Source organism: Notamacropus eugenii, chromosome 3, assembly GCF_028372415.1.
Source record: "Notamacropus eugenii isolate mMacEug1 chromosome 3, mMacEug1.pri_v2, whole genome shotgun sequence".
Classification (NCBI taxonomy): domain Eukaryota; kingdom Metazoa; phylum Chordata; class Mammalia; order Diprotodontia; family Macropodidae; genus Notamacropus; species Notamacropus eugenii.
Genome location: NC_092874.1, coordinates 23,419,041 through 23,436,784, shown reverse-complemented (window position 1 = coordinate 23,436,784; position 17,744 = coordinate 23,419,041). Strand labels below are relative to the sequence as shown.

The 17,744-nt window shown below is 44.7% G+C and overlaps 1 protein-coding gene across 4 annotated transcripts in view; it reads right to left on the bottom strand.

Annotated features, from left to right (window-relative positions):
• OSBPL10 (oxysterol binding protein like 10) overlaps positions 1-17,744 on the bottom strand; it is a 228,543-nt gene that overhangs the window by 60,210 nt on the left and 150,589 nt on the right. For all 4 annotated transcript variants that reach the window (XM_072651109.1, XM_072651110.1, XM_072651111.1 and 1 more), the window contains one exon: positions 14,835-14,989. In XM_072651109.1, coding sequence (XP_072507210.1) covers positions 14,835-14,989 — 155 coding nt within the window. The remainder of the gene's footprint in view (positions 1-14,834; positions 14,990-17,744) is intronic.

Below are 17,744 nucleotides of genomic sequence, written 5' to 3'. Positions count from 1 at the left end.
GAAGGAAGGAAGGAAGGAAGGAAGGAAGGAAGGAAGGAAGGAAGAAAGGAAGGAAGGAAAGTTAAAGGTAGAGAAGATAAAAGTCCCTGCCTGCAAGGAACTTCTAATGAGCCGTGGCACTGGCTGCCACATCTACTTAATGTTAAAGCAGACAATACTAAAAACCAGGTCATGTGTTGAAACGGAACCAAAGTTTCAGGACCTCGGAGAACTCTGCACTCACCAACACATAAAACACTTCCCACTTAGAAGAGACTAAGTCTTTTTACACCGAATTTTGGCAGACATTTGTTAACAAAGCAAGAAAAAGGTGTCAGAAGGATAAGGAGCTCTCCTCTCTGACAGGAATATAAGCAGCTGCTCTGAGTTTTAGGTCACAGTCTCAGTGCCCAGAAATGGGGTGACGAGTATTAGCCAGCTGTCAATTCCTAAAATGACCCAAGGCCCTTGACTATAATACCCAGTGCTATGAAGCAGTGACCATTCTCCAAATCCTGTCAAAAACACAACATGTGGGTGTGGCATGCGCTGGGCAGCAGGCCATTCCCACCCCTTCCAGCACTCCCTCCCCCAGGTATCCCTGACCTTCTCCTCCTACCATCCTCTGGACCTACATCCCTATGTGACCTTATCCACAGCAACAGATTCTGAGGGCCTCCAACCTCTTATCTCATAATTAAGGGGTACATTTCATCCCCCCATAACCCTATGAGGTGAGCAGCCCAAGCAGTAACATGATCACAATTATACAGATGAGAAAACTGAGTCCTGTTCAGTGAGCTAGTTGAGGTCCCAGCCAGGGATAATTCTCCTCAAAGATCCATCAGAGATTTTTGGACTTGGGGGGAGTACATACATGAGATTTCATCTCTTTAGGGGAATTTCTGGTGGAAGCTCCTTCCACCAATCAGACAGGCGCTCGGTTCAGGGTTTCATAGGGGCATTGAGAGGCAAAATGATCTGTCCAGGAGTCACACAGTCAGTAAGTGTCAGAGCAGGGACTAGAACTGAATCCAAGGCTAATCCTTTCTCCATGACCTCATGCTTCATCCTCTGTCCTATCCACCTGAAGCCCTTGACCCTAATTTCTGGGTCTCTACTACAATAGCTCCTAAGTCACCCATCTCACCCTTGGCTCTTCAGGAAGTGTTACCCCAGACTCAAACCAATCTCTTCCCACTCATCAGACAAGGGTCTGCTGGTCCAAAAGAGCTGAGAGCCCTATACTCTAGAAACAAGGTCAGAGAGAATGCAAACCAACATGTCAAGAATACATCTGGCTATAAGTCCTTCTCTGCTGGGATCAGGGCACCATTTGTCAAGGAAGTGGTGGGCTGCTCGTGAAGTGACCTGATCAGAGACCACACCTGGGGCAGCACAGAGCCTCGCACGTAACAGGCATTCAATATATGCTTGTGAGACTGAATTATGTCAGGATTTAGCACAGTGGGAATGGGGAACAGCCAGGGAGTCAAGGGCATCTTGGAAATGGGTGACCACTAATGCTGGCTGACCTACAGCTCTAGTGGATAAAGAAGATGGTGAAGCCGGAACACAGATGGGTAGATGGAGAGAAGGGACAGAAGGGTCAAGGATGTGGACAGATAAGGAAGGAAGGAAGGAGAGAAATACCACAGTACAGGGAAGAGCACTGAGGTCAGCAGAACTGGCCCAAATCTCACTTCTGATGACAAGTGCTCCTGGACAAGCTGGCTCACTAGTAAAATGCCAGGCCTCTAAGATCCTTTCCAACCACAGATCTGTGAGCTTGTGATGAAGTTACTGACCTTCCCCTGTCAATTGATGCTTGCTGACATCCCACAGGTGTCCCCTTCTGCCTGGTGGCATGCTCTCAGTCACCAGCTCTGAGACAGGCAAAGGGAACTGAGCTGCTCACCCTCTTGTGAAACATCCTCCCTTCCCCTAAGGGTACTCCCTAGTCCCCTAGGACCTGGAGTCAGGAATCCTTAGCTTCTTACATGTGTGATTCTGGACAAGTCACTGAAGTTTTGCCTCGGTTTCCTCATCAGTTTGTTGTGAGGCTTAAGTGAAACCAGGGTGGGGTAAGGAGGAAAGAATGGGGGGACAGGGTATTGTCAGATTCTTTGCTCATGCATCAATAATCCACATTTCAAGGATCCAAGCAGTCCTCGGTCTGGGTCTTCTAGCCCTTCCTCAGACACAAACGGAGACCGCTTTGAGACTCAGGAGATCGTCGGAGAGTTTCTGGGGCTAAAGAAGCATCAGCCCTTGTGACGAGGCTGGTGATGAACTCTCAACTTTAGGGAAGTTTGTCTTTGACAAGAGAAACATGGATCATCATCAACCAGTGCTTGACATGCCCCTCCCCCCTTCTTTGGTAGAGAACACTGAGCTGGGAATGGGACGAATTAGGATTAGGAAAGAAAACCAGGCAAGTAATGGTGGAGGAACTATTGGTTCTAGACTCAAAAGAGACAGCGTGAAGCCTGCCTTTGTCTCTAACCAGCTGTACGATGCTGTGCATGTGACTCCACCTTCTGGGTCTCAGTTTCTCCAGTTGTAAAATGAGAGGGCTAGGCCAGATTGCCAAGGTCCTTTCCAGGACCCACAAACCATAGGTCTTCTAGTTAGGACCCACAGGACATTGGGTGATTGATTCACTGACGTGCTTTCTTCCTCACAAGGTTATCTCTAAGGTCCCTCTGTCTCTAAATCCATGATCTGGGACTTGCCAAAACTAAAGTGCTTGGTTATAGCTCAGGAGGACGCAAGATCACTCCCACTTCAGAGAGAAGCAAGAGAAGAGGAATTTTGTGGAGTTTTTGTAATATTAAAAAAAGCCATTTTTCTTTGGCATAAAGTAATAAGGACAATAGATAACATTTACACAGCCTCGTCATGTCTGCAAAGCCCCAAAGCTCATTTGATCCCTATTGTCCTTATTTTACAAATTAGTAAACTGAGGCAGACAGCAGATAAGCCCAGAATTTGAACTCAGATCTTCCTGACTCTACGTCCATCGATCTCATCTTACTTGGCCAAGACTGAGGGAAAAGACAGACAGCAGAAAGCATCATTCTGTAAGATGTGATACAAACAAACAAACCCCACCATAACTAACCTTATTAATGAACCACAAAGCATATCTTTTGAGTATGATCCTCATCAAACAAGATGGTACCTCAGTTGCCCAGACCCCATTGGTGTAGCTGCATTGGGAGCAAAACCACCCACAGGACACTCAGCCCCAATGGCCCCTTGGTTTCCAGGGAGTCCTGGCACATAGGCACATTGTTACATCACTACACTGTAATGTCCAATGGACAAACTGTCAGTGGTGGACTTGGGTTCACATCCTGATTCTGCTGCTTCCTGCCACTTTGACCACAGGCAGTTCTCTTCGTTTTGAGGGGTTGCTCAGTTTCTTCATGTGTTAAAAGCAAGGTTAATTTGGATGACCTTTGTGCTTTCAGCCCTGGATCTAGAATCCTATAATCTATATAAAACCTCCAGTGTACTTAGGAAGCTATAAACAGATATGCGTGCCTTTGTATACGTGTGATAACTCAATCTATCAACAAACACTTATTAAGTGCTTACTGTGTGCCATGGACTATGCTAAGCTCTGGGGACACAAAAGGAGGCACAAGACAGTCCCCACCCTGAAGGACCTTACCTTCTGATGGGAAAAGAGCTCACAAAAGGGGCAGAAAGGCAGGGGCAGGAGAGGCCTAGATGGATCACTGTCTGTCCACACTTGTGATTTTTGTCCCAAGAGGAAACCTCTTCTGCCAATGAAGATCTGCACACCTCGGGGCAGACTTGTCACACAGCCAGGGAGGTTAGGGGAAAGTCTGTAAACCAGAGTGTATCATGTCTGGATCCATCTAGATACACCTATAAAGACATACACACGCGCGCGCATGCACACGCACACGTACACACACCCATGCACGTGCATAGCCTCATCTCTGATGCTCTGATACTCATGTGACCCTGGGCAAGTCACTTAATGTTCTTGGGCCTCAGTTTCCTCATCTTCAAAAGGAGAGAGTTGGGTGAAATGGCCTCTCTTTCAGCTCTGACCCTCATGATTAATTATTCCCCAAATGCGCAACATTTTGGGTTTCAGCCCCAAGACTGTGACTCTTGGAATCCAATAATCATCTCCTTTTAAAAACCAGAAAATCAGCAGCAACAAATTCCCACAAGGCTGGAATAAAATAGGTAACCTTAACACGCTCATCTGTGAGCTAGAGGATAGAATTTTTAATCGAGAACTCCACGGGGAGCTCTCAAAACTAAGTCATTTGCATCTCATTAGAATGCAAGTTTTACTTTCTAAGATTTATTTTTAAGTCAACTCTAGATTTTTATCCCAAAGAAAAGAAAATGGCTCCATTTTCACCCTGTCTTAAAAGCTCATCTAAATGTAAATGCTGGTGAAATTAGTTGGATCGGTGAAACTCCATTCATGCCCTCACTAGTCAGGTACCAATGGGGGCAGCTAGGTGGTACAGTGGATTGAATACCAGCACAGGAGTCAGGAGGACCTGAGTTCAAATCTCCCCTCAGACACTTGACACTCACTAGCTGTGTGACCTTGGCCAAGTCACTTAACCCCAATTGCCTCATCCTGGGTCATCTCCAGTCATCCTGATGAATATCTGGTCACTGGATTCAGATGGCTCTGAAGGAGAAGTGAGGCTGGTGACCTGCACAGCCCTCCCTCACTCAAAACAAAGTCAAGTGCAAGTCATGTCCTTATTTCTCTGATGGCATGGTCTTCTTCAGCAATGAAGGAGAAACACACACAATAGTGCATAAGGAGTCATGGATCTATTTCTAAGGGTTCCAAAAATTGAACTCCAACACACAACAGAACAGAAGGCAGTGGGCATTCCATCCAAGACTGAAGGGGGACAATGCACCGCACTCTTCCTGGGTTCCTGTGTTCAGCTCTAGGGGCTACATTTTAGGGAAGGCACTAGGAAGCCTGTCCACCAGGAAGGACCCAGGGATCATGGCCCTACAAAGATCAACTCTAGATAGGTTTGTTTGGGTTGGAGAAGAGATAAGACTTATGGAGGCCCTGAGAGCCAAGGGAGCTGGAGACGTTCAAACTCGAGAAGAACTGGGGGGTGAAGGATGATGGTTGTTGTCTTTAAGGAATAGGAGGCCAATGAAGAGTAAGAAAAATCAGCGTTTTTTTCTGCTTGGCCCTATAGGGCAGGACCAGAATCAATGAGAGGATGGCAGACTGATAAATCTAGGATTGATTTCAAGAAATACTTCCCAAGAAGAAGAAAGGTCTGCCTCAGGAAGCATGGGGATCCATCTTCTTCCAAATCCCAAGACCAATGGTTCCTGGAATGACTCTCTCCTCCCTTCCACACCCTATATCACCTGCTTCCTTCAAAACTCAGAAGAAGCAAGAAACCGTTTCTGATCCCCCAGAAACTACTACTACCCTCATCCTCTAATGATTTTGTATTAATTTTTCATATATATACATACGTGTGCATGTGTGTATATATATATGCACACATATGTACATGTTGCCTGCCCCATTATAGTATAAATCCCTTGAAAGTAGGGCTGTTTATCATTATTATCAAAAACTAGCATTTACATAGCACTTTAAGGTTTGCGAAGCACTTTACAAATATTATCTCATTTTATTTTCACAACTACCCTGAGGTTGTTTGTTATTTTTTGTCACGGTTTAATTATTTCAGTTGTGTCTGACTCCCCATGACCCCATTTGGGGCTTTCCTGCCAAAGACACTGGAGTGGTTTGCCATATCCTCCTCCAGTTTATTTGACAGAGAAGGAAACTGAAGCAAATGGGGTTAGGTGACTTGCTTAGGGTCATGGAGCTACTAAGTATCTAAGGCCAGATTTGAACTCAGGAGAATGACTCTTCCTCATTCCAGGCCCACACTCTATCCACAGCACCACCTAGCTGCCCATGCATAAACTGAGACAAAGAGATTAAAGAATTTGCTCAGGAACAGACTTACTGGCTAACTGTGTGACCCTGGGAAAGTTATTTAACCCCTTTTTGCCTCAGTTTCCTCATCTGTAAAATGAACTGGAAAAGGAAATGGCAAACCACGCCAGTATCTCTGCCAAGAAAATCCCAAATGGGGTCACAGAGAATCGGACACAAGTGAACCACAACCAGGATCACACAGAGAGTAAATGTCTGAGGTCAGATTAGAACTCATGTCTTCCTGACTCCAGGGCCAGTGTTCTATCCACTGTACTTGTCCGTTTCATTTTTACATGTTATCTCCTATGCCCAGCACAGTCCTTGGCACACAGGCCTTTTTCAAACATGTGCTGATTGACTGGTTTGTATTTGGATATAGTTACTTCATAAATGACCCTTAAGATACTAAATAAATGCTGGCTATTATTAATAGTGGTGAGGTCCCCATCATCGGATGTCTGAGAGTGAGGAACAGATCAGATGTTGGAGATGTTGCAGATAGGATTCATGGCCCTGAGAGGAATCAAACACTTTCTATATTCTGGGCACTGGAAAGAAAGTCAAAACAAAATCCCTGCCCTCAAATAGCTTACATTCTAACAGGAGAAGGTGAGTTCTGTAGGGAAGGGGAGTCAAGTGATGGCTGATATTTTCTAGGAATTATAATGATGACCTCGTTACTGTTCTTGGAGCTAGAGCCAGAAAGGGGCACAGGACCAGGTCTCGCATGGAGACATCTGGAAGTGGCAAGACCAGATGAGACCCTCCAACCACATCCCACGATCCCCATGGCTGGGAGCCAAGACAAGTCAATGGTGCTGCCTTTCCAGGGCTGATCTCACCGCTAGAAGAGAACATTCCATTTCTATCATGAAAATCCTGACTGTCAGTAACTTTCTTTTCAAGTTTGATTTCATAAAGCCGCATTCCTTCTGTAGCAAAGCATATGAAATTAATTAAACATGGTGGGATGATTATCTGGGTGACAGCCACAGGGAGGAAGAAATGTAATTCCCAGTCATATGAGGCAAGCAGGCAATAATTGCGTTGGGCCTGGGGTCAGAATGCCGACAATCCCAAGTGTTTATCCATCCTCGGCCAACAGACCCCGAATCAGGCATCAGAGGCTTAAAATCCTCTCTGTGGCAAGATTTCCATTTAAGCGGATGACACAGGAAGGTGAGACAAGAACCAAGATTTTTGGTTAAAATCTCTTTCTAATGGATTCTGATAAAAAGAGATGTCTTTCAGGAAAGTCTATGTATGAGTAAGGAATGTGTCACCCTTTCAGAAACTCTACAGAGCAGTGAAAAAATGCCTCAACTCTGGTGCAAGAATGAAATAACTCAATCAAACACCTGGAGAAACAAAAAGAAGCAAAAGATAGACAGTCCCTGCTCCCAAAGGGCCTACAATATAATAGGGGTGAACACATGTAAACTAATATCCCTGTGCGCATACACATACGTATTTATGAAGGAATCAATGTTCAGAATAAATTAGAAATAAGTAAGAGAAGGCACTGTATTTAAGAAGGGCTGGGAAAGTCTTCTGGTAGAAAGTAAGATTGGAGTAGGAGGTCAGCAGTCAGAGTGGAGAAGGGAGAAGCATTCTAGACACAGAGGACAGAGAGAATTCTTGTAGCTGAGAAGTGGAGGGTCTTGTTTGTGAGGCAGCCAGGAGGCCGGTGCCAGTGATTCAAAGAGTATGTGTTGGGGAGTAAGATGTGAAAAGACTGAAAAGGTAGCAGGGGGGCCAGCTTATGAGGGTCTTTGAATTCCAAACAGCATTTTGTATTGGATCCTGGAGGCATAGGGAGCCATGGGAGTTTATCGAGTGGGAGAGGTGATGTGTTCAGACTACACTTTAGGGAAATCACTTCAGTGACTGATTGGAGAATGGGTTAGAGTGGAGAAGAGACTTGAGGCAGGCAGACTCCTCCCCCCAGCAGGTGTGAGGTGAGAGGGTGATGTCAGAAGAGAGAAAGACGTTTCCTTGGGAGATGTCACAAAGGTGAAATTGATGGGTCTTGGCAACAGCCTAGATATGGCAGGGGGATGAGATAGAGTGGGGAGTCCAGGATGACTCCTGTGTTATGAGCCCTGAGGATGGGGTTTCCTTCTACAGTAAAGAGAAAGTAGGAGTGTGGAGGGTTTCGGATGCCATTTTACACATGTTGAGTTTAAGGTGTCTACAGACATCCAGTTGGAGATGTCTGAAAGGCAAATGGAGATGTGAGATTGGAGGTCTGCAGAGAGAATGGGGCAGCACAGGGAGATCTGAGAATCATCAGCACGGAGATGGTAATGGAATATATGATATGGGAACTGATGAGTCCACCCAGTGAAGCATCCTGGAGGAAGGAGGGTGTGACTTAAAGGAGGATCAGCAAAGGAGACAGAGGGCAGATGGGCAGGAGGAGAACCAGGAGAGAGCATGAACTGAAAACCCAGAGAGCGGGTCAAGGAGGATGAGGATTGAGAACAGACCATGAGGCGATCACTGGTCACTTTGGAGCAGTTTGGATAGAATGGTAAGGTCCAAAGCCAGACTGGAAGGGATTAAGGAGAGAGTGGGAAGGGAAGGGAGGTATCCAGTGTACACAGATCCTTTCCAAGGGGCTTGGTTCTAAAGGACTAATACAGGATAATGGTCAGCTAAGTTGGAAGGGTCAAGGGAGGGTGTTCTCAGGAAAGGGGGCGGCACGAGCATATTTGTAGCAGGAGGAAACTAGGGAGAGGCTGAAAATAAGTGAAAGAGTGGGGATGACAGAGATGGTGGCAGTCTGTTAGAGGATGAAATGGAAGGAGGTTGCGTGAACAAGCAGAGGGGTTAGCCTTGGTAAAGAGCAAGGCTGATTCATCATGAAACACAGAGTGAAGGAGGGGAGGGCAGCCAAAGACTTTGGAGTGATAGGATATAAGAGGTGGGGATCTATGGGTAGAAAATGCTGCATACCTTCAGAAATAAGAGTGTTGAGCGGGGAGGAAAACATGTACTAGTGTCACAAGACCTGGATCCTAGACCCGCTGACACTGATTACAGGTTGGCCACATGGAAAATCAAGCAGTGGGAGTGGGCTGTGAGGGCCCAGTCCGTTCTAGACCCAGGGTGTCCGGCAGCGGCTCCATCATCATTTGGCCTGGCTTTTGTGTTTATCACAAGGGAGCAGGGGTTTGAGGGGAGGTGACATCGCCAGCAATGACACACGAACAAACAAAAAGCAACCATGCCGCTTGTTTTTTTTTTACCTTTAATTGCACAGTCTCTCCCACCCATTCAGAATGCAAGAAATACAAGGCCCACTGGACATAGACAGTCATGCAAAACATATTTCTACATTAGCCATCTTCCCCTCCCCCAAAGGAAAAAATACACTAATGAAGCTTATATGTGTGTACGTGTAGACAAACAGACACACACACACCCCTTCATCTCTGCCACTACCACCCCTTTCCTCTACAATTTTATCTCAATTAAAATAAGCAGGTGGGATGTAAGGAGGGATGGGAGGGATGCTGGACATAGCCAGGGGCTGAGCAGCACAGTTCACATCAGGCAGGGCTCACACCTCAGTATCAGGGAATTGTTTGTGGCCAGGCATTCCTGTAGCCTGCTGTGCCATTAAGGGATTAAAAACCCCAAAGCTACACTGCACAATTTCACCAGGAGCAGGGAAGCTCCTCTGGAGACAGAGCTCTCTCCTCAACACCTTCTCTTTCTTTTATACTTAGAAGACTTTTTTCCCCCTGGGGGGATTGCAGACTGCTTATCAGATAATTAAACCCAGTGATTTTCCCCAGTCCATTTGGTTTAATCGCTGCTGCTCAGGCTGTTTGCAGGGAGGGATGGGATGGCATGTGGTGGCCTGGGTCACCCTCCAACCCCGTCTACCTATTAAATGACATCGCTCCTCTCCGCAGTTAGATCTTCCTTCACCAAATGAAACACCCCAAGAGCCTCTTTTGATGACTTCAACCCAGATCTGAATTAGTGGCTTGAAATACTGCTTCCGTAATGGGGTAAATGGAGATCTTAACACATTTCATTATGGAAAAATATTTCACTTTCATATTGAGCTACTTCTGTCCCCAGAAGAATGGAAGCTATGAGATCATTGCCTTTGATAACAGAGCTGCTCCCGAGTCTCTTTGGATTCTATTAAATACATACTAAATCCTAAAGCAGGAGAATGGGGTAGAATGAGCTCAAAAAGAAGCATTTTTCTCTATAAACACTATCTGATGCTGAGATCTGGTGGGGGGAGGAAGGAAGAAACTGGGAAAAGGCAACAAGTTTCTTTGCTGTTGTTCAATCATTTCAGTTGTGTCCGACTCTCTATGACCCCACCTGGGGTTTTCTTGGCGAAGATACTAGAGTGGTTTGCTATTTCCTTCTCCAGTTCATTTTAGAGACAAGGAAACTGAGGCAAACAGGGTGAAGTGACTTGCCCAGGATCACACAGATAGGAAGTGTCTGAGGTTGGATTTGAACTCAGGAAAAGGAGTCTTTCTGATTCAAGGATCTGGCGCTTCACTGCACCTCCCTAGCTGCTTCAGGGAGTGCCTTAAGTTTCCCAATTTCTCTCCTGAAATGCTTACAGTAAGATGCTAAGGACAGTGCCAGATACACCTTCATTTTACAAGCATCACACTTCAAATTCCTACATTTTGTCTTTATAGGATTAACAAGGAACAACTGGATTTTAAAAATGAATTCCCTTACAGGACACGTCCAGACAGAATGGTGATGATGATGAGGTTACCTTGCCTTTAGACAGCACTTACTTTGTACTAGCTGATGACACTGGTATGGCATTGGATGACTATTATCTCATTTGATCCTCACAACTCTGGAAGTTATTATACCCATTTTACAGTTGAGGAAGGTGAGACAGACAGGTTGAGTGACTTGCTCAAGGTCACAGAGCTAATAAGTGCCTGAGGCTGGATTTGAACTCAGGCCTTCCTGATTCTAAGCCCAGGGCTCTACTGTACTGAGCCACCTAGCTGCCTTACATATACCCCTTCTCAACATGCTTCACACATGTTTAAGTCTAATCTAAATATGAGAAGTTTAGGTGATCAATAATTAATAGTTTACTGAGTACCAACTATGGGCCAGGCACTGTGCTAGTAATTGGGAATATACATACAAAATACCTCCTATCTGAAAGAGCTTACATTCCATCCAGAGACAAATATGTACATATTTGTACAAATATGTACATATGTACAGGTATAGTCCTCCCTCTGGGGCCACCACCCTAAATCAAAGGCAGAATGATGACCTCCCCAGTTCAAGGAATTCTGTAGGTCTGCAGCTCATGAGCCCCCATCGGTGGGTTTCCCTTCATTCTTGGCTGAGAGGCACAGCTGGCGCAAAGCATTTACTGAAATGGACTAGTATGAATACACATTAGCAACGAAGCAGGCCTCCTCTAGACCTCCCACAAATACACAGAACAAGAGTGAGAAAAACGGGCCTATACAATGAGAAGGGGGTGGATTCCAGGCATGGGGAACAGCCAATACAAAGGCATGGAGATAGGAGATGGAGAGCTGTATATGAGGAATGGAAGGAAAGCCATAAGAGTCTAGAGACAGGGAAAGAAGGAGGGAGGACGAGAAAAGGGAACTGGATTGATGGCTATGACAACATACTTCAAATCTTAAGACCAAAGAATAAGCCTGAGAACAAAAGCGAAGCATCCTCAGAGAAAGTCATTGCTGTGAAAGGAAACAGAGCCACTTCCAAGGAGATCGCTCTCATTTCTAGACATAATCCAGAACATCTTATATTCCCTCTAAGCTTAAAGGAGTCAGGTTAAAGAACAGCCCCCAAACTGTCACTTTTCTAGCCTAGGAGACCAAAGGCCTTGGAAGCTTTTGGTAGTGGCACCTGAACTGAGCCCTTGAGGGAAGTTCAGATTCTAAGAGGTAGAGATGAGGAGGGAAGGCATTTCAGGGACTACATACAGCCTGGACTAAGGTGAAGAGGTGGGAAACCACGAAGTGATGTGTATTAGGAACAGCAAAAAAGGCAGGCTGATTGGAAAGTTGAGGCTTAGCAACAGAAATAACATTAATTAAGCCTGCAAAAGTGGGCTGGAGCCAGACTGTAGAGAGCTTTTAACACTGACCAAGACTTAGAAAAAAAATCAGACAAAAACAACAATGTTTTTTCAGAGACAAATAAGGAAGCATGTTATATTGTCGCAGATGAAAAGTAGGGGACTATGAGGACAGAATGTGACATGCACAGTCAGACACAGTCACATCCAGTGTTTTTTACCTGTTTTTCCTTTGTTATAAAGAAGTGTTCAGTTTGGAGAGGGAGTAGGAATCACTTGGTATTTCTATATGTATATGTATATGTATATCTATATGTATAGATTTCTATATGTATATGTATATGTATATGTATATCTATACAACCTTCCTGCCCATGCCACCCATGACTGAACAGATCCTGAGGGAGTGAGGAAGAATCTGAGCATGTTCATCCCAGGTTAAGCTCCTGGTTCTCTCTATCAGGAAAGAGACTGTCTTATCTTTGTTTTCAAACCCTCTCATATTTCTGCGCCCCACTGACCTCCCAGATCCTACCGTAACCTATAAAAGGACCTGGGATCCAACACAATCAATCACTGCCTCACCCCAGCCCCTCAATTCAACTAATTCAATAATTAGTAATTCACTAATTATTTATATCAATGAATAATTAACAACAATCTCCACACCGATGTCAATTACGTGCTTTTCCATTACAGAAATGCCCATTGCTGCTGTTTTAATGACGATAATGTCATCGTTCCTTTCCTTAGAGTGGTAGGAGATCACGGTGGATAAGGCATTAGGCTGCAGCCAGGAAGCCTTAAGCTCCAGTCACACTCTGAAACCTCCTCCCTGCTGAACCACTGACCACTCCTTAACCTTCCTCAGTTATTAGGTGATCAAGGCGCTGCCCTTAAGAGAAGGGAGTTAGGAGATCTGGGTTCGAATCCCACCACTGAGCCTTATAACCAGCACTACTCTGGGCAGGTGGCTTGATGTGCTTGGCCTCAGTTTCCTCTTCTGTAAAAGAAAGAAGCAAGACTAGACTGCCCTTTCAGCTGCAGATGACACTATGATCCTCATCCATAAAATGGGGATGATAATGACCCTACTTTCTTGGGTCACTGTATGGGAATAAATCAAATAATGCTTGGAAAACACTTTGTAAATACCTTAAGGCATACTAGAAATGTCAGCTAGTATGACAACTACTACAGATAGTGTGTATATAACAATGTATACACATACGTATCGATAAATATATAAATACATATGCTTTTGTATACTATGTATATATACAACATGTATATATGCGTTATATATGAATATAGTGTATGCACACATTATATACATATATACATAAAATATATATCGTGTATATATATACGAATATATATACATATAACTTTTTAAATTTACAAAGCACTTCACAAATGCAATCTCATTTGACCCTTACAACCATCTTGGCAGAGAGGTGCTATTATGATCCCATTTTACAGATGAGGAAACTGAGGCAGACAGAGGTTACGTGACTTGCCTGGGGTCATGCAGCTAGGAAGTGTCCAAAGCTGGATCTGAACTCAGGTCTTCCTGACCCTAAGTCTCTCTCCACTGGGCCACCTAACTGTCTATACTATTACGTCCATAACATTATGACGACGATTCATCATGCTAATACTACGGTTATTACTAGATCAGAATACAACTATCAGACACATCTTTATAAAATGTTTCCTCCTCCTATCTATCTCATCCATTGCCTGGTTGGTGCTTAGGAACTATGTGACGGGTGACTCAGCACAGGATCTCCAATGCTGACGTCCTTGGGCACCATCTCTGAAACTGACCTATCCCACTCTTTCACTTCCATATTTAAGTCGGTCCTTCAAGGCTCACAGGGCATCTGGTGAACCCTCTGAGACTTCCTATACATAACATGTTCTCCACAGACACCTGGAGTCGTCTCTGACACATAATTTGGGGATCTGAACAGTTTTCCCTTCATTTCTAGACATCACCTGAAAAGGGCAAAAGGAAATGTGCGTGCATGCATGCCTACACCCACACATACATGCACAAAAGAGGAAGAGAAAGAAAGAATCGCCACTCACCATCACACAACGCAAAGTAAAAGGAACAGGAGAAAACTGACTTGGCCCCTTTTCAAGGAGAAGTTTGGGCCAAGTGTTACTTAGGAGGAAAGTCTGTGTAGATGACACAGCCTGGGCCTGGCTCCCACCTACCTGGGCCCAGTCTCAAGCTCTACCTGGCAGTTCCCCTCACTGTTGACAACACAATCCAAGAATATCTTCCAATATGATGGTTTGTGGAAGTCCAGAGTCTGGCACAGAGAAGCCCCTCCACCATCTCAGCACCTGGTCCACAGTGTGTGGTCCATCCATGCAAGATGGGAGGTGAGGGCCAACTAATTCAGCCATGGCTGTCATGCATCACATTGCCCTGAACTGAATTAAGCAGTATTACTCAATAGAGTGACATAATATATCATCAGAGCTCCCATCATGTCAGTGGGCAACGTTGTTAATGGGCCCATTAGAATTTTCCCACTGGCAGTAAAATGACTCCAATTTCAATGAAAATATGAGATTCATCATTCATATACTCACAATTCATCCACCATGGCTGACAAGAGCATCAGCCTAAGGAGAGGCGTGCACAAAGCTGCCGATGTCCTACCGACAAGCCAACACTTCAATCATTCTGGCCCCTTTCAACTGAAAAGATGCCTTTGCTTGCTTTCTTAGTGATAAACTGCTGGTATCAAGAGGGGGCTGACTCACCTCGGGCTCTGGCTTGGATGGCGGGTCTTTGCTTCCAGAGGAGCTGGGTAAGTCTGCCCACGTGATGCTGGAGCCAGAAGACGGTGGCAAGCCCACCGCCCCATTTCTCAGTTGATCTGTGGAATGTGACTTGGGGCTGTGCCATCCCAGGTTTTCTGAAATAAAGACCTAGAATGATGTCAAGTATTTTCTACATTCAGTATTTAAAGGGTCCTAGATTTCTACTTCACGTTATCAGGGTATCATATAGGCTCGACTTCACATGTGGTGGCATCACAGGGACCCCTTTTAAGTGTGATGTCAGTGACATGCTCTCACTTGTGTCTGTCCTCATTGGTGTACTAGTAACCTCATAATTACACATCTTTAGGTTAGACACTGATTTCTACACATCTTCACAAAATGGCTTTATTTCCATCTCAAATATGTATTTCCTTAAATTAGGGGTCATTTTTACAAGATAAAAGAATAAAAACAAGCTCTTCAGAATTTTTTTTTAATGTGTACACCACAACTTGTGAATCTGGATATGGTTTTTTAAAGTTAAAACCAAATCCTTTCCTGTCAAATATGTGGCAGTTACTGAAAGTCAGTTTGATGAGAGCTCGGGCTTCAGAGTGAAGATAGCTCACGTTCCAGTCCACCTCGACACGGAAGGTCTCTGGGATCCTGGGGAAGTCATTCATGGATAAGGATTTTCAGAGAGAAAGTTTCTTTATCATTCATTCTATACACATGTATTAAGTGCCTACTATGTGCCAGATACTCTGCTAAGCGCTAGGGACACAAAATCAGGAATTCTTTATGTGAGTAGTACCCAAAGTGTGACCCGCCAACCCCCAGGGAGTTCAGAGACCCTTTCAGGAGATCCAGAAGGTCAGAACTATTTTCATAATAATACTAAAACATTTTTCATTTCTAATACAGCAAATATCAATGGGTATAGCGTAAATTTTAAAAGTGCTCTTTGTGGAGATCCTCAACAGTTTTTAAGAATGTAAAGGGGTCCTGAGACCAAAAAGTTGGAGAAGTGCTGGCCTATGCCATTGAAAAGCACAAGTCTGGCCCAATCCTTTCCTTCCTTCCCACCCCTCATCCCAAATGCAGTGCTGAGTGCTAAAGAGGGTGGGGTCCTGCCAGTCAGAACCTGCTGGGATTATCATGCCCAATTTCAGGTAGCAAGTTTTAGGAAAGTCTTAGATAAATTGGAGAGAATCCAAAGGAAGACTCTCAAGGATTCTGAGTTCCAGTCATCTCAAAAAATAAAGCTGTTAACCATGGAGAAAAAGATTGGGGAGTGGGAGGTTGACAGGGAGGGAGAGGGGCAATTGTAGCCTTCATGTTTCTGTAGGGCTAGAGTTTGATTCAAGCTTTCCTGGAGCATCTACTATGTACCAGGAAACCTGCCAGGCAATGAGAAGTCCAACTGAAAAATCAAACTGTAGCTTCTCTCAAGGAGCTCATGTTCTAAAGTCACGTGGAAGGAGGAGACCTGTCCCCTATGGGTCATAGCAGATGAATAATGGGGGACACAGAGTTCTCACAAAGAAGCCAGTTTAGGCCTGACGGCCACCACAGTGGCAGGCTCCTCCTTGGAGTTCTTTGAAGGATGCCCTGCCTACTGGAGAAGGGATCCTCTGGGGGATGGCCACTGGTGCTCCTTTCAGTTCTGAGATTCTGTCAAACTCTTCTCTAGTATTAGGTGAAGTCCTGCTTCCTAGTGACAAGATCCCATACAACCTTTTTTTTTTTTAAAACATCACTTCTGAACCGACTTGCTGAACCCCTCCCCGCCAAAGCATCACCCAATCAGAAAGCACTTCCGAAGCTTTCACAGCTCCATTCCAATATTAAAAATAATGGGGAAGAGGAAGAGTTTTGGGTTTGGTTCTTCCCATAAGAGGAGCAGTATGTGGTATGAAGAGTAGGGAGCAGACCTGAAAGTCAGCAAGAACCAGACTCAAATCCCACTTCGGACACATACTAGCTGTGTGACCTTGGCAAGTCCCCTTCCTAACGCCCAGACAACTCCTAATGTAAGCTGCAGGTGCTAGTCTGAAACTCCCTAAACTGAAGAATCACGTCTGATAGAAACTAATATAATGAATACAATATAGAATATAATTAATATGACATAACGCATAACAAGGGCAGCCAGGGTGGCTCATGGGATAGAGCACCACACCCGGAATCTGAGAGACTCATTTTCATGAATTCAAATCTAGCCCCAGACACATACCAGCTGGGTGACCCTGGGCAAGTCACTTAACCTTGTTTCCCTCAGTTTCTCATCTGTAAAATGAGCTGAAGAAAACAAATAGCAAACCAGTCTGGTATCTACCAAGAAAACCCAAATGAGATCAAGGACAGTCAGACATGGCTGAAAACAACTGAAAGTAACGTATTGTAGTATAATGCAGAAAACACAGTATTTCTCAGAATTGGGAGTATCATAAAAGAATGATTTATTAAACACCTACCACATGTGAACCAAACCACTCCTTGATCTCAGGAAGCCCACTCCTCTGATAGGTAGAGACAGCACACTGAAGTGGTGTGAGCAGCTGGGAGTCAGACGGAAAGGTGCCTAAATTGCAGATGAGCTTTGGGATGACCCATGGGCCCTTCCTTTTTTTTGTGCAATCAATTCAACAAATATTAACGAAGATCCTTAGATCATAGGGTCAGAGGCAGAAAGGATTTCTGAGATTATAGAGTCAAAGTTAAATGAGACTCAATGACTTGCCCAGGGGTGGCCAGGAGGCATGCTACTGAGCTGACATTCTAATGGGGTCCTGGGCTTTGAGGCGCTCTAAGTAGACCTTCTGCGTTTCCAGTTCTTACCCGGATGCTACAGCTTCTGGTGACCCCACAATCCTTGGACTGTGGAAGTAGCTTTCTCTATAAGTT